The sequence below is a fragment of the Bactrocera tryoni genome, chromosome 1, assembly GCF_016617805.1.
Source record: "Bactrocera tryoni isolate S06 chromosome 1, CSIRO_BtryS06_freeze2, whole genome shotgun sequence".
Taxonomy (NCBI): domain Eukaryota; kingdom Metazoa; phylum Arthropoda; class Insecta; order Diptera; family Tephritidae; genus Bactrocera; species Bactrocera tryoni.
The window spans coordinates 71,259,766-71,282,230 of NC_052499.1; the positions used below are offsets into that span (position 1 = coordinate 71,259,766).

Genomic DNA, 22,465 nt, shown 5'->3' on the forward strand with positions numbered 1-22,465 from the left:
CCCGCCCCCTACTAAGTTTTTTGTATAATCGGATAATAACCGCGCCCACCTCCCATACAAAGGTTATGTTGAAAATCACTAAAAGTGCGTTAACCGACTAACAAAAAACGTCAGAAACACTAAATTTTACGGAAAAAATGGCAGAAGGAAGCTGCGCCCAGGCTTTTTTTCAATGAAATTCGGTAGGCAATATTTTCTTAACACCCTGATGACATGTACGAAATATAGGTGAAATCGGTTCACAACCACGCCTTCTTCCAATATAACGCTATTTTGAATTCCATCTGATGCCTTCTCTGTATAATATATAGTACATTAGGAACCAATGATGATAGCGGAATAAAACTTTACACAAATACGGTATTTAAAAAATATGTAAATGACGGATAATGAAATCTCGATTATCACTTTATCATGCGAGAGTATAAAATGTTCGGTGACACCCGAACATAGCCCTTCCTTACTTGTTTTCAAATAGTTTTAATGTGTTCCTTGGTGCTAGCGTACAAAAAGTTGTTCATCCAAGCGTTCAGAAGGACTGACAGACCGAGCGAGGCGAGATAGGATGCCAAACGAATATGCCTGTTCGCCAAGAACATGTACAAAAGTCCAGAAACAACAATCGCACTTTTTACTCAGACGATACCGAAAGATCTAGAGGACGGTTGTTGGCCTAATGGCATGTCACAACTTACTAGCTTTACCTGCGAGTACAAGGGGCATAATTAACACATACATGCTGAGAGAAGTAAGAATGAGAGCGACGTTGAAATATTTCTTTCTTTTGTCTAGCAATATCGTCTGGGATATTTAAGGGCTTTGTCTCCTGGATTTGTCATTGAAGAACTGGAAAACCACAGTAACCCTTCATTTTGGTTTTTTGTTTTAATTACTAAATTTGATTTCAAATCTTTATGTTTAAAAAAACCCATTTTAATCCAAAGATCATTACCATCCTGATCATCGTGGAAAGACTTACGACTGAAAAAAGTTTAGAAATAGTTTAACTTAATTACGAAAAATCACGTTCAAATTAAAATTAGATCACGTCCAGCAAGCATCGAAGAAAATATAGCAGCCGGGAGTACTTGTATATATGAAGACCGTGGGGAGTCGATTCGGCGCTGTTTGCAGCAACTCGGACTGTATAATTATCGACTTTGCGCGTTTTATGACGATATCTTAAATTGAAAGCGTAAAAAATATAGCTTCTGCAAGAAACGAAGCTGCTCGAGCTTCCCAAGTGACTATGGACTCTTGGAAAGTTCCAAAAAAAATTTAATGTTTTCGAACCAAATTTTGTTCAGCGATGAAGCCATGATGAAATTTCTGGCTCAATGGGTATGTAAATAAGCAAAATTGCCGCATTTAGGTCGAAGATACTGAAGAGATTCAAGAAAAAAGAAATTCAAGGTTTGGTGTGGTTTGTGGGCCGGTGGAATAATGGGTCCATATTTTTTTAAAAATATCTGTCAATGCCGACAATTATTCCGCCATGATAACCGACTATTTGATGCCTGAAATCGAAAGTTCGTGATCTCGGCGACATTTGGTTTCAACAAGACGGCGTCAGTTCTCACACATCGCATAAATCAATGAATTTATTGAGAAAACACTAAGGTGAACATATAAGTTCACGTTTTGGGTCGGTCGGCCACCAAAATAGTGTGATATCACACCGTTTGACTCGTTCTTGTGAGGATATGTAAAGTGTAAAGTCTATGCGAACAGTTTCGCTTCGATACAGGCCTTTGGCGTGTCATTCGTCAGTTACTATTCGAAATGCTCGAATGAGTCATCGAAAACTGAACTCAACGAATAAACCAACTGAGACGTAGCCGCAGTCAACATTTGAAAGAGATAATCTTCAAAAACTAAATGCCAACGGATGCACTTTCGAATGAAAATAAACATTTCCCATTAAATATGCAGTTTCTGCATTTTTTCTTTAAAAGAGTAGGGAAGCTCGAAATGGATCATTGTTTAGATCTTAAACTGCAAAATATTTTCTATATACATATATTTCAAGTTAGTGTTCTCAAATTCATTCCTTATTTTTCCTAAACTGGTTTTGTAAAAGAGTTTTGTTTGCTTAAAAGCAAATTGCTCAGATAGGATCATGTCGTATGTGTATCTATTGAATTAAATTAATGCAAAAATATATATGTGCATAAAGTATATTTGACAAAAGCTTATCAGCCATTAATCGCTCAGGCGCTCACTGACATATGGACTCACATACACACATGGGGGAATTATATTTGTGTACATATGTCCATATAATGGATTAACTCATCATTGGGAGTGCGTAAATTGTTGTGACAATCGCGTTAACGGTGCACATGCCACAAGTACACAAATTCATTTATGTACAAATAATGAGTGATAAAAATATGCAGATTCCTTCATTAAGCGACACGTTATGCAATAAGCAAATGTCGCTGGCAACACAGTGGCACATGCCACATTTTAACAAATTGGCCGCTCTCATTATTGACAAATTTAAAGCAATGATAAAAACGAGCAGCAACAACAAGAACAACAACAGCAATAAAAGACATTGTGAAAATGCAGCTAATGTAGGGTGATGCAACAGCAGCAACTACCAAATGTGGCAACTAGCGTGTGTATGTACATGCACGTGAGTCTATTTGTATACGAGTATATGAGTATTCGTCCGTGTGTGCGACTTAATGCAATTGCTTGTACACTTAATGTATTAATTTCACGCGCGCACACCTCCCCGAAGTAGAGTGTGAAAAGAAGAAAATTGCTGGTGTGTGTGTATGGCCGTTGTGGCATGTGCAGAACAATACAAATTCAATTGTGCGCTTTTCACGCTACTTGCAGGCGCACAAAACTTAATTACTCCAATACAGCAATAAAAATCATAATGAAATAAGGCAATGAAAAAGATTAAAATAAAATGCGAGAGATTAAAATAAAAAATTTAAAAACTCTCTTCACTGCAAAAATAAAATCAAGCGTTGCACCACAGCATGCCAACAATCACTCAGCGAAAAAAATTGCAGAACAAAGAAGAAAAGACTTGAATCATGATAGAGAGAGCGAGAGAGACAGCAATTGAAAATGAATCTGAGTGGAAAAAGTTGCGGTAATTATGAAAAAATATGTGAAGAATGTCAATATGTGACAGTTTAGTATCGTCTGGCCTGTCAAGTGCAGACATACATGCATGCATATTTTATAAGTAGTTGTAGTCGCGTGAAGGGGTTGCATTTTTTACAAGTTTAGTCGAGTTAAATATTATTTTCCAGAAATTAACACAGAGACACCTTAGTAGATATTAAGTCCCCAAAAGGATAAAGGAACCAACGACAAGAAAAAGCAAAAGATTATTCTTAAGCTTAGTTTTTAAGACTAATGGTGGAACATGAGTATGTATAATTTTAAACGACGCACCAAGTTTTGGAGAATATAATTATTATTTAAGTTTCCATACCCTCCTCAGGGTATACTAAATTTGTATTGCTTCTAGGATCTCCCCTAGAACTTTCTCCACCTTTCTCTCTTCTACTGTGTTTTCGTTGTTGGCTGCCGGATTGCGCTTCTTGAGACAAAAGTACTAGCTACCTAGCATGTATAAAAACCTTCACTTTCGGTGTGGACGGAATGCAACAACGGTCCCCCATTTCTGGAACGGGTCCCTCCAACATATTTTTAAGCTTCACAAGCACATCCTTTACAAATATAAGTGAGAGCTCCAGCTTACATTTTAAAATCTTAATCCCATTGAGCCAGCTCGCACCATCAAACGTTGACATAGGCGTCCAGTCAGTCCATCCAGTCTTGCGAAGAACGAATTTACCAGTTTCAGCTCTACCATCTTCCACTACTCTTTTTATAGTGGTAGAAGACTAGTTTAGGGGTAATGGTACATCATCAGTACCCCTACTTTTAAAGGACTTACTTAGATTAAAATTTTGGGACTTGTAAATTAAATTTCGAAAATTACGACGACTTTCCTGGATTCCTTCGATACCGTTTCCTAATTTGCCACGAGTTTGTTTCACAGATATAAATATCCTATAAATATTGCTTTGACACTTTTGTGTTGATATCCGAAACACGTAGTCTAAACTGATTCCACTGTTGAGTCCAGACCAAATTGTTGTGAAAATTTTATAAATTTCTGAGAAATGAATTTTGCTTTAGTCCACTGCATGTGATTTTTTGCTCTGTTAGAATTATTTTCCTTTTTATATTCAATGCCTTTTATCATTGTCGTAAAATAATTTTATTTTAAAAAAGTTTTACTTCCGAAAAAAGTTCAATCATTTGCTTTTCATACATTTGAATTTGTGGAGAACGCAGAAATACTTATTCGCGGCTTTGTGTGTGCAATCACATTTATCACTCACACCTTTAAGGCATACATTTTATTGGCATTTTTTAATCAGTGTTTCGCAATAATTGAAATTGCTACCCACCTTCAGCTTATGCGCGAACATGGAAGCAAGCCGACATGCGGACGAGCGGTTAGTGAGGTTAAGGCTGAACAGTCCGCAGTCCAACAACCATTCAACAACAGGTACGAGCGGATACAACCAGCACGACCAACCACCTGCCGCCAGCCGCCTTTTGCAGCGCCACATAAATAATAAAGGAGACAATCCGCTTCGCGCTCCTCCCCCGCTGAGAGTGCATCATTGCATTTTTATAACTCAATTGCAGCAGCTTATGTCTGCGTGTCCGCCCGCCATCCGTCTGGCCGACAGTTGCTCGCCTGACCAGTCGCCACCGGTTCCATTCGCCTCCCATGACGTTGTGTGAAATTTGCATATGCTGCATTTCACGAATTCCCTACATTTCCTCAACCCCCGAACGGTCCGTTTTAATAGCGCCTTTTTTCCTTCGATTTTTTCAACTCTCTGCATTTTTATGATCATCGATTGGGTAATAAAAAGTTTGTTGTTGTTATCACTTTGGCAGCATCAGTAAACAACAACAGCGGCCGTGTGTGGGGAGAAATAAGGCTGAGAACACAATTAAAAATGAAATAACCCAATATGTGATTAAAGTTAAATTAACTGCCGCATTGCTGACAACAACAACAACAACAGCAAATATAAAGAGTGATGAGGTTGTTGTCGAAATTGTCAATATGAAGATAAAAAATAATTCCATACGAAAGCACATTAGGGTGTGGTTACCATTAGCAGTTTTCATGTTGTTTTAGATTACTTTAACTTTTTTAATTAATGTGAAATATTATTTCAAAGAAAAAAAAAAACAAACTTACTAGGATGAAATCCATCGCAAACGAAATTATTCCTCTGAGGCTGGGAAAAGGAAGAGAGGGGGTCGGAGGAATTGTTCCGAACCAGTAAGTAAGAGCTAAGTGCGGGTATAACCGAACATTTATACTCTTGCAACTCACAAGGATCAAAGCCTTCAAGTACAAAAGTCTTGTTAGTAAAAGGGGGTTTACAGCGAGTATTCATTCCATTTTATCTAATCTAAGCACAAATGAACACCATTATAGGGAAAAAGCCCTTTTTTATTAAGATAACGCACATATTGAAGTTCGTAAATCTTTATATTAGGTATGTGAAAGCTAAGCGAACCATTGCCACACCCACAAAACTTTATTAAAGGAAAACTTATAAAGTATCATAACTAAGCAATAAAATAAGATATAGAACTGTAATTTGGTTCAGAGGATTACAGTAGTGAAAATTTTGAAAAAGTGGGAATGGTCCCGCCCTCTAAGAGGTTTAGTGTACGTATCTCCCAGACGACAAAAATTATAATAGCCAAATGTGCTTAGAACAATTCCCATAAGAACTGTTACTGGCAGTGTGCAAATGGGTGATAACCCCGCTCACTCCCTATTGAACGGTACTGTTAAAAACTACTTGAAACGCGATAAATTAATAACTAAATACCCAGATAAATTCAATTTTACACCCGCAATTGTATGAGAGTGTTTTATTCGAGCCAGTGTAAAATTGTAAGATGGGCGAGGCACCACCCACAATTAAGTAAAATGACATATCTCGCAACCCGCTCTACCGATTTCATCCAAATTCGATAAGTAACATTTTCTAATATTTTTTATATTACAATGCGACAATGTAAGCAATCGGACTGCAATCACGCCCACTTCCCATATAACACATTTTTAAATTCCATCTGACTCTTTTCTCTTTCGTGAACAAATCAAGAACCAACAAACATAACGGGATAAAACTTTGCAGGAATAATACCTTCAACCTATGCCATCTTAAGACCATGAATTGTTTAAAACCACCAAACACTATTCAAGCTCTTCTTTATCGAATATTTATAGCCTAGTTTCTAAAACTGACTTTTTACGACAAATATCGGTCAATGTGTAAGATATATAATTAAAACTCGGGTACAATCTTTTCCAGAGAAAAGTTTATCTATGTGTCGAAAATGGGTTGAATCGGATCAATGCTTCTCTGAACCCCCATTAACGTAACATAACGATTTTCGAATTTTCATTTGACTTTATACCGCATATATCGGCCAACGTGTGAGCTTTCTCAATGAAAATGAGAGAGCGTGTTTTACTGATATAGTGTATCCTTGTGCTTAAAATGGATAAAATTGGGTGAAAACTTGACTTAGCCACCATATAACAAACATATAACATCCGGTTGACTTCACTCCATAAGATTAGTAATGATATCTGAGGTAACTTAATGGATCTCTGGGAACATTTTATTAGTATGTGTCGTATTCAAGGTGCACTTAGTGTTGGCAATAATAGATATAACTGTGTCGATAATACTTCCAACTCCCGTATACAACGTACGTACCAGGTTGTTCAGTAAGTTTTTTCGTTTGATAAGAAAGACACAATTTTATGATTCAAAATACTCTTTATTATTCAGTATAATCTCCCTGAACCTTAATACTCTTGCTCCAACGATCCTCCAATCTGTGAATCTCTTCATTTGATGAAAAGCGCTGGCCACGCATGAATTTTTAGAGTTCTGGAATTAACTGTCAAAATGCTCTTGTGACACGGTGCATTGTCTTGTTGTAAAAGGTTTTTTTTCTTCTGCAAACCGCGTATTTTTTTAATTTTTTTCTTCAACTGGTCCGAAAGGTTGTAAAAATATTCAGTTTGCAAGTAATCCACAAACAAAATTTATCACATCCCAAAAAACTGATACCATAACCTTCTTGCCCCATTTCCGGACATGACACCGTTTCGTTTCGAAGCCGAATCACCAGGCTCACACCACTTTTTAGCCTCTTGTTTTGACTTAAGATCATGGTGATAGACCCAAGTCTCGTCCATAGTAATGAGTACGACGATTTTTTTTTCTTTTGTATCATTTTATCGAGGCTTCTGCACCGGTCTCTTGAAACCAGGGAGCTTTAAAGGTTAAATGATGGGTAGTGGAAGGCCATGTTATATTCAAATTTTAAATTTTATCAATTTATATAATTTGTTAAGGGACGAATATTAGTAATTTTCGAAGCTTTTATGCTTTAAGGTTTCCGACAAATATCCTTGTAATGTATAAATTTGGCCGCAGAAACTCAACCTTCTAATCAAAGTCCAAACATTACTTGCACATACCTTCTAAATAGTTTTTTCTTTAATTTCAAAGCTTTTCAAGAAAAAAAGTTTTTGAACAGCTCTCTTTATATTAAAATGGACGATATTTTCTTAGCGAAAACGTATTGAAGAATGCCGAGTGAACTGTTGAAGTGATGAAGTGTTGTTGTTCAAAAATTAATTTTTTATTTCCTCAAAGAGAAGTTTACTACTCTCTTAATTATTCGACCATGCAATAGATGCTTCTGACTCTCACTTTCTTTTAAATCAGCTCATCGAATCTCTGATTTGAACATGTGAGTCAGGAAATTTCTTCAATAGCCTATCCGAGACTGAGATTTAATTCGGCGTATTATGTGATAAAACCGTTGGCATAATTTCCTTTTGTATTGGAAGTGGTTATTTGCCGAATTTATAAATTCAAAAGAAATATTTCTATACTCGATCAATGATCGCAATCATCATAAGTATAACTCCCAACTAGGCATTTGAAGCCTCTTGGTTGTCAGCACTTATTCAGCTGAGGAGAATTGTAGCTGAGTAAAGTGCTGAATTCTAAAGCCAAAAATCCGATTTGGAGTTGAAATCAAAAGTTTTTAAGAATATAATGAATAAGGTTTAGAAAGGAAAGCTCTGCGGACCCTAATGCAGCCACTTCATCACTATTGCAGCAGCATTTTTTCCTCCAGAGCAATAATGCGGTAGTTTCTACTGACATTTATGCACTGCATTGCGTGAAGTTATTGCCAAGTTCGCGCTGTCGAGTGTTTATCGACGCTCGGCAAATGTTTCACAACTCAATTTTCCATATAAATATTCACCAATTTTTTTCCCAATATAAAATTTTAAGCTTTTCCGTGTGTTTTTCGAGTCCTGTTTTATTGGCCCGGGTAACGCATTTAATAAATTGCGATATTTGGATTTTTAATGGCATACAAATAAATAAATGCATTTCATTTGCGCAAAGGGTGATTAAAAAAATCTGCGAGAATAAAAAGCAAGTAAGTGCAACACATTTGCATATGTATGTATGTGTGAAAGCTTGTTTTCGTAAATTATTTCAGCAGCTGGCAGCTTACAATTTGCATTTCGAAATTGTGTAAAACAACGAAGGAAAACAAATATATTTTAAATGTCTATTAACACATTTATCGCGCGCTCTTTTGCTTTCTCTCATTCCTTTAATGTTGTTTGCTACTTTGTATTGGTAACTGTGTGCATAATTTATGCACGATGAATATGTAAATGCTTAATTACTGTTACTTACCGTTAAAACATATGTCGGTGATTATCATCCAGATCAGTGCGAACAGATTGAACCATTCGTGAAATAGTCGCTCTCTTTTAGACATGATTGCCTTGTGCCTGATTAAGATGTGAAGAAGGGACGTTAGGTTGCAGATTAACTGTAAAATAAGTGAAATTGGGAGAAGGTTATAAATATGAAGCTTATGTTGAGACATTTAGAATTTATGAATGTTTTGTATGCCTGTGTGGATAAGTATTATTAAGATTATGGAAAAATCGGCAAAGAATAATCAAAAAAAAAAAAAAACAAAAATATACGAGAAAAATCGTTAACTTAACCGAAGTAACGGGGTTTTCAATAGTGACGCTACTAAAGTAGACCGATAGGGACAGCAAAGAACGACATACCTTTTCTCCCTCTTTTAACATTTCTGTTAGGTAAAGTTTACTATTTCATCATGGAACGATGCGCGATCCAGCAATGAGTAGAAATTATTAAAATTTACTAGCGAAATTCGGAGTAAGTAGCCTCAACTTTAAGGGCACTACGTCCAATTTATGGTCGTCATAATTGTCCTGTCAGATCAACAATTGAGCGCCTAGTGGAAAAATTTGAATCTACAGGTACAGTACAAAACTTTCCCGTGCCAGTGAGACAAAGATGTGCCCGTGATGTCGAGAACATTCTGCCGCTAGCGCATCAATTGAGGAAGACCCAAATAAGTCTCTTAAGCGCTGGGCATCTCTGTGACGTCGTTGTGGTGAATTTTGCGAAAAGATCTTGGCCGACATCCTTACAAGATGAAACAAATGCAAGAAAGTTAGTCGCTTGACCACCATAGTCGTGGTCAATATGTAGTTCCAACGAGATGGCGCTACGAGCCACACAGCGAATGTCACAATCGATTTATTGAAAACCAACTTTGGTGAAGGTTTATCTCACGAAATGGTCGCCTCGGTCGTGCGATTTGACGCCATTAGACTATTTCCTGTGAGTCTACGTCAAGTCTGTGGTCTATGCCAACAAGCCAACGACGATTGATGAACTTCGCACGAATAGCGAACGAAAAATTGGTGCAGTATTGGCTGATTTATGCTTGAAAATCGTCGAAAATTGGGTTCAGCGTCTCGACTTCTGCTATGGTGCTCGTGGTGGCCATGCAAAATAAATCGAATTCCATACATAATGGCATTGAATGTACTTTCACAGGAGTAAAGAATTTCATTGATATCCCAAACCTGAACGGAATGTCACCTTCCAAATTGTATCATATAGAGACTGTTTGACTTTTAAATGGAGAACTGAAATAAATTACTTTTGTTTTGTCTTCAGATTCTTTAGATTCAAAATCGGTACAAATATTGTTTATGAAAGCACAATGATTTAGTTTAAAGTGTCTAAATAGACGCTTTAGAAATTAAATCAACCAAATCAAAGTCCATTATTTGGTATTAATTGAAAATGAGATCATAAAGTAATGCTACAAGCATTTGCACTGGAGTTTCCTTTTCAATGCTAGGCATGCCTCCAAACAACTATTCTGGTCTGCATTAGTTAGATTATAAAAAACCATCATCCGTCGGCTGTCACTTAATATAATCTAAATAGCAAATCTGAGTAATTCTAATGACCAGACCAATAAGATGCGTAAAGCAGAAGGCATCAAGGAAGCCAAAGCAAATACCAGCTAAGTAAATACACAAAGCGTAACTAAATACGTAGACATATAAGTACAAATATGGTATGCTACATAGGTACGTATATAAAATGAAGAGAGGCACTAACTTATGCGCATATGCTTTATACAAGATGCACTGCTTTTCCACTCACGAGCTTGCATGTTTGTATTATAAATGCATTTGTAGATTTGCTATTTCTCTATAGATACGAGTATATGTATGTGTGTACAGCTATGTGTGACTAACGGACAAACGGACAAAGTTATTGTCCTAACTAGTGCAAATGCAGTCGAAAGCACTGCACATGACCACTAAATCTTCATTTGCTATGCGAATTGCACTAAACCAAAAGCAAGTGCGCTATCTATATTTACCCATACATATGTAGTTATAGCGCGAGTGTACATAACATACGCACACATGCGTTCTTTTGTGCATTATACTTCCAAATTTGTGCAAGACTCCGTCAGTACGTCAATTGTGCTCTTCAAATATATGTAAGTATGCATTGATATATATGTATATACTATATACATACATTGTTTGTGCCTTTATCTTCTTATGTACTTTGTTCGAATCCAAAGCGCTTAGTTCTGCCTTTGCTTGGCTCTTCTTTGCGGCAGAAATACGCTGAACCTCGACATACTTGCTTTTGAAATCTTTTTTATTTGTTTTAATTTTTATTTTTAAAATTCTTTTGTGGCAAGCCCTTGAAGAAAAGAATTAAACAGTGATATTCGAGAAATTGCGAATGGTCCAGAAATGGCAGAAATTCCGCTTAACCCACATTAGTTACTGGTCGAACCGTTGTAAATTGAAAAAATACTGTGCAGATCTAGAACCACGACACGATCTCATTTGTTTCTATTTATTATAGACTATAGACGTTTTATTTATTATTATAAGGCCATTTTATTTAAAATATGGGAGCGAAAAGATGATTAGACCCATTATGGTTAGATTAGGTAAGATTAATTTGGTAGGCTAATAAGCTACGCATAAACCATTTTTAGTTCTTTCCAATGGAGTTCAATCGCTAGGTCCAAGAGAAGTAGTCATCCTTCTCGCGAATTTTAAGACACTCTGCGGCCTCACTATCGATACCTCCTTCAGTGTATCATACCGTGGGGACACCAGACGCTTACAGCGTAGTCTGGCCAATGCGACACAAGTGCATAAGAAATGCTCCATTATTTCCTTTGTGCCTGCTCCAGACATTTCTTGCAGTCTTCTCGTTATGTCAGCCGCATTCTGCGGTCATGTGTCGCCACAAGACTTTGACCAGTTAGTATTCCCATAATGTTCCTACAGTATCTTCTATCTACCCATTAAACAACGATAAATTCCATATTTTCGTGTATATTCCAGCATCAAGTAGCTAAGCTGCAGTTCATCAATGAATAAATTCAAACCTATTCTCGACAATTTTCACAAGAGTTTTTTATGCTCATTTATGTGAGTTCGATTATCTTGAGACGTGGATTTAAGTGTGCACAATATTTAATTCAGTTTTAGTGTTGAGCTGTTTTGTCGAAGAGTGCGAAATCCACATCGTAATTTTCTTCTGACTCCGACTCATCCTTTTTGGCATCTTCCGTGTTTTCAGCAGCAGCAATAAATTTGCTGGGATCCTTGATGAACACCTTGAAGATAGCCAAAACTTTGCCTCAAATAGCATGAACTATACTCAAGTAGTCCTCTGGTGTGTTCGATAAAAGAGTTGCCAGAAATCACTGCTTGTGAAGCAAGTTTTATTTCTTAATAAGTGAAATGATGTGTAGGATCATGGAAGTATTCAAAATATCTTACACTTCATCTACATATCTAGATCACAATATTTCACTATAATCCAAATTTTTTGTTTAGCAATGTTTGGCATTTCATCATGGAAAGCCTTACGTCAGAACAACGCATACAATAAGCTCTTGATCTTGGCGACATTTGGTTTCAACAAGACGGCACCACTTTCCACGCATCGCATCAATCAATGTATTCATTGAGAGAACACTTCAGTGAGCAGATTAATTCATGTTTTTGGCCAGTCGATTGACCAGCAAGATCATGTGAAATCACATCCTATACTTTTTCCTGTGGATATATGTAAATTCTAAAGTCTATGCGGGCTATCCCGCTTAAGTTCAGATTTTGTAGCAAAACATCACTCGTGTCTTCCGCCAGTGACTTATAGAAATGCTCGAACGAGTCAACGAAATTTGGACTCAAGTTACTGTTCTAAAAATAAATTCCAAAAAATGCTCTTTAGAATTATAATAAACATTCCCCATTAAATTTTAAGATTTCTGTGTTTTTTCTTTAAAAAAGTAAGGAATGTATGTTAATACGCGATACATTGAAGGACAAGAATGTTTGAGATATCGATTTTAAATTTCGCCCATATCATTTCCTCCCCAAAAAGCTACGCTGTGATTCTTTTATGGTATTTTTTTTCGTTTGACAAGATATCTTCGCAATATTTTACATAAATTAGTATCGAAGGTAGAGCTGATTGATCAAATCAAGATTTTGATATTTTCATGCTCTTGTGCGCTATAAAAGTGCTCCTGTAAGGGGTTTTGTAGCATCGGTGCAGCCGCAGTAAACGTGTTTTCCTGTTTTTACTGCCGAGCAAATCAGTTTTAGTAGACCATTCTCTAAATTGAGTATATTTGTATCCTTGTAGAACTTTCGAGTTCATTTGCTGTTACTGTGTTACTTCTATATAAAAACTTACAGCATATCTTGGCTAACTAGAAACAAAGAGTTTCGTTGGATAGAATTTTATTTGAGTTTAGCTTATACTTAAAATAGCTTATAGAGCAGCATTTTAAAAGGAGAGCTTGTAGTCGATTCACAAATATTTTTCACCATTGCAATTCCATGCCAAAAAAGGTAAAGATTTTCAAGATATACTACTTTGATCAAATTGAAAGGTGAATTTTGTCCATTTCATCTCCTTCAATACACTTATGCCAATGAATTTCCCAGTCACCATAGCACTTGATAAAATCCTTCGTCGTGATAGCCATCAGCGCCTTCTTCGATTCAGCTTTTATATCCCTAATCGAGTCAAAACGGTGTCCTCGGTCATGTGAATTTGCTGAATAGCCAGAAGTAACTCGAGGGTAAATGGAAATGAAAATATGGCGAAATGATCACGAATAACCAATAGAGTATGAGATGGTGTACTATCGCACTTCTTTGTTCAATAAATTCAGACATAGTAAAAATCGAAGAATTCACTTTTAGAGCCTCACGAAACGACGCCTATCTCAAATATTACTTTTACATACAAATTAAAGTATCAGAAAATTTTGGCTGTTATGAAAATATTCGGAAAGAGATTCACCGAAAAAGATATGGTTATAACATTTCTAAAAAATATTTGCTTGGTTTATATAAAAATTTGTATACGGAAGATGATCTTGAGTATATATCGGAATATGTTTTTCTGAAACATAAATTGAAAAACCGCAAGCGGAAATTCTCAATTTAAAAATTTAAAGCAATTGCATAAAACTAATTAATTTTTCTCTTTTGTTTTTCGAACATTTGGTCAAACCCCGATGGAACGAGATACCTGGGTGAAAAAGTAAGGGATCGATAGTGAAATCACAGAGGCTGTTGAAATTCGCGCCAAGCCCAGGAATCCTAAAGGATGACTACTCCCCAAGGACCTAGTAACTGAACTCCATCTGGTAACGCAAAGGACCTAAACTGGTCTCATTGAACTACCAGACTAACCTGATCAAATCTTATTCTTCGAACTTTATCAATTATAACTCAATTTCTTTCATAAATAACTATAATTGTATACTCTTTAAATTTCGACTCATTTATGTCTGTTTTAAAATAAATACAAACGTACGTAGTTTGCTCTTCGTTATCCACCGCAAACCAACTCTATGAATTGTCATCAAAACGTTAATTAAAACAAATTAAAAACAAAATACTCGACATTTCCAGAAACTGGGTGGATAAACATTTTCAAATAATTCCTTCGAAGCCACCTTACGAACACACAGAACATTAATATAACTGTTTTAACGAAGATTGGCAAGCGAACTAACTGTTAGCAGCTGAGCGCCGTTATTGCTAGAGGCATGCACATATACAAGACAAACGATGGAACGAGTCCACAACTTGTTTGCTGAATAACTGTTAATATCTGCAGCTCATATTGCTGTCATGCCCACTAATTCCTCCGCTTCCTCACTCTGCGCTGCGTTTTCGGTATGCCATTGTCAGGCTGACTATCTCACTATCAGTTAGCTTTTAAAGTAAAGTAAGACCGTAGAGTTGTCACAGCGCAATCGTTATTGTTGTTGTTGTCATTGCATTTGCTGTTATTGTGTTAATTTACTTCATTTAAGCAATTTATTTTATTGTTGCCACAAATTGTGTGTTTGTATGTATTTATATAAGCTTGCCGCTGGCGGACTGGCCATTATTTGTTTGGCGTTGCTTCTGCTGTAATCTATTGTTGTTGCTATTGCTGCCGCCACAGTTGCCACAATCGCCATTGTTTCTTTGGTTTTTAGTGTGGAACTTCGTCAACAATCGGTTTTTTGTTGTTGCACAGTTATTGACAACATTTAAGCTGTCTTAGACTTTTGTTGTTGCAATACTGACACCAGTGCAGAGAAGAACTTTACCACGAAGATGAAGAAGAAGCAGTTGCATTACTCTATGGGCGCAGCAAACCTCACTTGCTGTGCCGTTATTCGTTTTACGGTCTGCTTGTGTTGCATGAATGCTATGCGTCTCTTAATCTCTTCACGGCAGCGCACATTCCTTATTGTCCGCCATGGCGTATGAGTGACTTAAATATTAGCATTGCTCTGTGTGTGTGTGCGTGTCGTCTCGTTTCCACTGTCTGGCTGCTGCCTCATTCTTTGTTTCAATTTGTTTTTATTTCGCCTCTATATGTTTAGTTTCTGTTGTTGTTGTTGCTGTTGCTGTCACTGCTTGCTTGTCTTTATTTAAATTGCATTAAAATTTCAAATTTCTTTTGCGGTTTGTTTGACAGAGAAATCTGTTGTCGGTTCGTTGGCCAAGCTGCCAGTTTAGATGTGTGTGCACAACATACCGTTATTATTATTGTTTTTGTTGCTTGAGTGTGGTTAAATGCTATGCGGTGGCATGCTGTGACATGACTTGACCCTCGGATGCCAAACAACGACCAACAGCGGCGACCTGAAGTATTTTGCGACAAACGACAACAAGCATGTAGCAACAACAACAACCACATCAAATAGAAATTAGACACAGCGCACATACAGAAACATAAATACATGCCACAGAGCGTTGACTGCAGCCGTTGTGTTCTTGCTTTTTATTGTTTTTTTAGTTGAAGGGCATTGACAATTTGCGCTTTGCGGCCAAAATTATGCTACAGACAAGTCCACTCTCCCTCCTGCCGCATGCAAATGTGTTTGTATGTACGCGTGCATATAACAACAACAAAGCGCTGCGCTCAGTTTCAGCTAAAGCACAGTTGCACTGAGCTCCGTAGTGTTTTGCGCTTGGAATTAAAATGCGGCGCCTAAGTTTATGCAAATATTTTTGGAGTTCTACTCCCAGCTGCCAGCGAGCAACGGTGCCAGGTGTTTGACTACTGGTTCTTGCTATCCGGTGGCGAGTTATGCTTGGCATATATTTGCTGACAAGAGCGGGTTAGAGTGCGCGATTTACCAGAAAGTCTTCCGTGGTATTTGCAATGTTAAACTGTAGTTATTTATGCATTCAAAAATGTCGGGAGCAGTGGATCTTTTGCAAAATACCACTAGGAGTGGCTTGTGTCTGCAATGTCGCCGGCATTATAGAGGGTGTAACAAATCTTTGTTAATGCAAATAAGTGCACAACTTTAACAGAATTTGTAAAATATTTCCTTGCTCTTATATTTGCTTCCTTTATTATTTGTTTTATAATTTTAGACTTTAGTCGACCTTGACTAAACTGGGAGATTCTACAGTGTATATTATGAGAGAACTACCATCATGGAAATATTTCATAGGAAAGCACCAAATTTATGTTATGTAGTTGTTTGAGGCTGCAACACTAGCTGCCCGATTTTCAAGAAATAACCGAACAAAATGCAGAGTTTTTGTTAAGCATTTCATTATTGAAATTTTTTTAATGAACTGCATTTAGACAAACCTTAGTATTAATAGGCAAGTAGAGTAGATAGTACCATAAGCTTGTGAAGACTTAGAGGCAGTCGCCTACCTTGATAGGTTTGTAGCAATCGAGTTTTGTTTTGCACTTTTCTAATGTGGACATAAAGGCTTTCATCGAAATCCTGCTAGTTTACGAAATATCGATCCCCAAATGCGACCTCGCTCTGAGTATTGACGTCGCTTAGTCAGTTCTAAACACCTTTTCCAAAAAATTGGGTTCTTAAGTCTTGGTAATATTGTAACAGAACTATAAAAGTTTTCGAAATTGAAGAAAACTTGTTTAGTTTCAAGGTACTTAAGCTGAAATCCATGAGCAATAAAGACGTGTGATGCAAAGATTAATAAAAAAAAGATTATGGTTTTTCTATATTTAAATTAAGAATCAGTTAATGCCATGAAAGGAAATTCCGCGAACGACATGTACCATTTTTTGTAATCCATCATCAAAACTAGGCCCAAAATTTATCCACGAAGGTAGACTGAACTTCAATCCGAAAGTTTCGTGAACTCTGAGAACTTCCATTGGAACATTGAACTGAAATAAATCTGTATTTCTCACAGCGCTTATAATAAGCTTTGTTAAGGGTCATTACACCAGATTTAAAGAATCCTAAGTCTCTTAGTTGCATTCTAATTATTTGCCTTAGAGCTTGTATTATGCTTAGCAAAAAATTTGATTCCTACCCTCGGTATATTAATTTGTAGTGAAGATTGATTAAAACGTACTCAAAAAATAGTGTTTGATTATTAATGAAAGGAATACACTAATTTCTCCCAAAACTCTCCCATCGCGGATACTTCTGATTTATGATTTGAAGATCGGTGCGTGTTTTCTCGAAATTATGCCCATAAAAACCACGTTTTTCAAAACGCTTGATAGTTGTAATGAGTTGAAGTCTTCTAAATAAAACAAAAATAAAAAAATAAAACAGATATCGACCGAATAGATTTATTCAAATAAAATGTTGTTCTTTAATAATTTATATTTGAAGAGTTGAAATATTGCTGAACTGAAATTCGGGTCTTATGCAACATTTTCAGCGGAATTTATTGCTGGCTTTGTCTGCAACAGCCGCTAAGATTATACTTGTTTGTATAAGCTTGGCGATTTTCGTTTATTAAAAGCTCACAGTTCGTTGCTAGTTCGTGAATTATTAGCTAAAAACAACATTTTAGTGATTTCCCAGTTATTATATACGCCAGACATGACTTCATAACAACAACTTTAGTGTTGAGTTGCTTAGTCGAAGAGACCGAAACCCATGTCGTCGTCTTCCTCAGACCTTTTCCATAAACAAAAATTTAAGCATCGTTTTACGAAACAGGACAAAGTCGCTGAAATTGCTAAAGGCCATCTCAGAAATCGAGTTTAAGAAATGTTTTAACGATTAGGGAAAGCACTGGCATAACATAATATCGAATTGGGACTACTTAATGTAGAAAATTGTATAACTATGTTTTACATAAAAAACAAGAACGAAAATTCACGTTAGTTTTGGAATGCACCTCTTAAGCCATATTCTAATATATCTGAATATATCCGGTATTTTCTAAGTAGATTTACTTTTGCTGAAGCCCCTGAAATTTCAGTTTTTGTCTTAGGTGCTATATAGGTTTACGGGTTTCAAAAAATCGATTTTTTTATTATCTTATTAGATTCTACAACACCTCATTTTTTTTAAATGTCTGCCAAAAATCTAATTTTCAGTTTTAAATATTTTTTTCCAAATATTTCAGAATTTCTTTTATAACAGTGTATGCTTGCAACAATTAAAAATTCTATTAAAATATGTATTTGATTTTGTTGAAAAAAACAGAAAACCCTTTAAAAAATTTATCCAAAGTAAAAAAGCGGCATATTTTCAATTTCAACCCATTAACATAATAAAATTGGATTTTTTAATAATTTACTTTAAGCAACTAAGTCCATAACTTTGAGCAAATTGAAACTTTGCGCTATACAAAACATATATTCTCCAAAAATTATAAGCAGTACAACTTAAGCGCTCATACAGTACCCCATGTCGTATGAGCAACATAGAATTTACTAGTATGTACTTGTACGAATGCACAGTACATTTCATGTTAACTTTAACAGCGTATAGCTTTTAAACAATTATGGCAAGCTTAAGTGTAATTTATTCATAAAAAAGAGCTGAAAGTAGCCCCTCTTCTTCTAGAATATACTATTTTAATAGTTCTTGCAAGTACTAACAATTTAAGATAAAAATAAATGCTAAAAGATGAAAGTGTCGAGTTCTCCTTTTCCATCTGAAATGCATTCTAATGTATCAATGTTATTTTGTAAATGATTAACTAAAATATATTCTTCTCCTTGCTCATGAAAAACACACATTTCATTGCTTATCACTAAGCAGTTGATTTTAAAGTTCATAAGTCTACAGGGAATTTGCAGCCTCAATACTTCTGTCACTCAAAATGTCTTCATTTCGCATGCCAGTGAACACTTCATTTATTTGAAATTAAGCACAAATTGCAATTGCAATCCACAACTTACACAGCACACCACGCAACACCAGACCGACGACATGTTCTCCCATTTCGCTAAGCGTGCAACAAATGGTTCGAAAATGTAGACACATCTACAAATATTTCACAAATTGATGTGTTTACAATTTACCGTAATATTTACATTTATTCTATATGTATATATATATATATGTGCGTGTGTTTGTTTTTGTGTGAAATATTTGCATTAATCTCCCAAGTGCAAATGTGTTTTTCAATTGATAGCTAAGCCATACTTTATGTGTGCAAACACAACCGAAGGCAAAAACTACGCACACAATCAAATTTGATTTAGACGAAAATCACACCCAAACACACACACATTCAAAAATTAACATTTATGCGCTAGTACTTATTTCGTTTTCTTGTGTTCTTCGAAGCATGGCATCAATGGTTGCTTATATATAAATACAAACATAAATACTTGTAACTGTGTGTGAGTTGTGTGCACATCATCATGTCGCCAGCTGTGCTAAGCGAAGTTGTGCAAATACAAATTCAGCAAAAATTCAACAAATGTTCAACATTTTCGATTTTAATTTTCATGATTGTCCAATTTTCGTCATTGCATATTTACATTTGCGCACAAACACACCCACACACACTTTTATGCATATATGCATGTGTGTTTAACCTTTAGTGTATTTAGCTTTCGTTGGAAATGAAAGAGTTAAAACCTAATCCACCACAACTTACAGACACCCCTTGAGTGTCTGGGTAACCAGCAAAGAAGTAGTCAACCTAGCGACATCTCTACTTTTACGCTTCGGGCCCGTTACAATCAAATGTCGCCTTGTGCACATTAAAGCGTTGCAAATAGTTTTCGGTTTTTGAATCGGAAATTCCGTTGTGTCTATTTGAGAGTAGTTTAGTTACGGTAAATATACACACAAACATAACTTTATATGCTGCGAGCTACATTGACAGGGTGAATCATTTGGGCACCCTTTTTTGACGATCTTAGTTCTACTAAAAGAAGAGGAAGACTCATTTCGAATTTTACTTTCACATTGAGATAGTTTTAGCCAAAACTAATTTAATAAGACTCTTCGAAAGATGGTTCTCTGAATAATTGATTGAGTGTACCGAAAATGCTGTCTCAATAAAATATACCATTTGATCAAATATCTGTATCAAATATTGTAATAGCCGTGTAATATTTTCGCACAGCAGTTAATTGATCAATTAATTGGCCCTTGCTCGACTAAAGCGGTAATTTAGATCGATTTACTGTACAAAATAAACATCTCATGTTGCTAAATAATTCTTAATCGAAGTGAAGTCGAAGTGAAACTGGAATATACATACATATATTATTTCTATGGGTTGTTGTACAGACTGTAAATGTGGTTGCGTTTAACTCTATCGATTGTTGTCCAGGCTATGAAATTGGTTGTGTGCATTGATAAAGCAGCAATCAGCTGATGAATTTAAATCTTCAGAAAAAATACAAAATGAAGTACACAAGCAAGCATAATAGCTCATCGTTAAGTGAGTCTATCGCTGATCGAGCATCCGGCTGTGTGAAAGGCAAAAACTGGCCTATTGCTTCATTTTAAACTACTTTTACCAAAAAGCTCGGAAGACATTGATGTATTTCAAGGATAAATAGTTTGAGATAGTAGATCTTCCAAGAAGTAGCGTCGCTTTTTTATTTCAACTTTTTATTTACAGTTTTGATAATGTCTTTTTTCGTTCAGAAAGATTCATGGAGACATAGACAAAACTTGCCTTCCTAAACAATGGAAACTTGATGTGGACCATCTAATGCGAAATAGTGAAATTATTTTAAGGAGTCTACTTTATCTTGAACACAAGCATTTCAGTGATACAAATTATACACTGAAAGTCGTGATGTCGTAGAAAACTTGCCTCAATGCGAGTCGTCTATTGACCTCTGCTAATGACGACAACATCGTAGAAGTTAGAGAAATAGTGCTTTAAAATCGTCATGTTGGCATCAGACGCATTATAAGGGATGTAAAGATCTCTTTTGTGTTGATTCAACGTGTTCAAACGTGTCAATGCTAGAATTGTATCAAACCTCAATCAGGTCAATCATGACAAAACTAAAACAAACATATAGAGCAGTTTAGTCGTACATAAGTCCGTTCCATAGAGAAGACTTAAATGTCTTATCATTCCCACGAAGTAATATTTAATGGGGTGGTTCCGTGGGAATGTGGTGGTGTTGGGTTAGGTTTGGCGGATTGAAGTTCCGCACTCCGTTTTCTGTTGATTGCCCCTACTGAAAAAAAGAAGTAATGCTTCACAACATGGCTGAGAACTCTACATACGTCAAACGCATCATTACTCATTACGAGACGTCAGTTTATGAATATGACATCGAAACTCAACAACAAGCCAGCAAATAGCTTTCAAAAATTACCCGAAACCCAAGACAGACAAATAAAAAGTTTACACATCGAAAATTGGATTAAACGTTGGTGTAGTTGTATTCGCTCAGGAGCCTATTTCGAAGATAACAATAAAGAGTTCAGTTAAAATCGGTGAAAATTTGGTTTTTTATCAGTCGTGTCACAGTAGCGTTCCTTTGACAGACAGTTCAACTTAACCAGATTTTTATCCGAGAAGGACCACTGCCAAATTCAACCATATTCGCTCTTTTCCAATGAAATGGCTTTGAAATAAGTACCTTTAGCGAAGAAGCAAAATCCACTCAGTCACTAGCTAAAATAATACCGATACTAAGCGGGCGGGGGCTTTGGCGGGGCTTGAAAACGGTTAATGCTTCCGGTCATAGCAAACTAATTTTCACAGCTTTGGCTGCAAGTTCGATATACCGTTAACCAACAACACAAGTCTAAACTTTTCAAACAGTTCTAGGAAATGTATGTTTCTGCCATCAAAATTGTAAAGTGAAGTAACGATTTTACTTTTATTCCATTAAGAGAGGGAGAATTGTCAAATGTGGAGCTACCCAAAAGTCTGGTGTTTCTATTATATTACCTAAATTACCGTTTTCAACACACATTATGCCAAAAGCTAGAAATCAATCAAAATATAATGAATAATATAAATTCAAAGTTTATTTACAAAACGCATTCTATCGCCTTTTAAACAAATTTTTATTTACCTAAACCATAACCACCAGCAAACACAAAACGAGCAACCCTTTCACATAACAACTGGGAATCATCATAGGCTGGTTGTCTCGGTTTTCGGTTGCTTCTCTGTGGTTTTTGCATGTCAAATTGCTCTGCAGTGTACAATCAACAATATGACCGCTCAGGCCGCATGCCACCCCCA

General features: G+C 36.2%; 1 protein-coding gene across 4 annotated transcripts in view; it reads right to left on the reverse strand.

The window, feature by feature from the left end:
* Positions 1–22,465, reverse strand: part of LOC120766646 — a 361,298-nt gene that overhangs the window by 45,206 nt on the left and 293,627 nt on the right. For 3 of the 4 annotated variants that reach the window (XM_040092269.1, XM_040092267.1, XM_040092268.1), the window contains one exon: positions 8,829–8,967. In XM_040092269.1, coding sequence (XP_039948203.1) covers positions 8,829–8,913 — 85 coding nt within the window. In that variant the 5' untranslated portion in view covers positions 8,914–8,967. Of the gene's footprint in view, positions 1–8,828; positions 8,968–22,465 lie in introns of those variants that run through there. The other variant, XM_040092270.1, reaches the window with a different exon arrangement.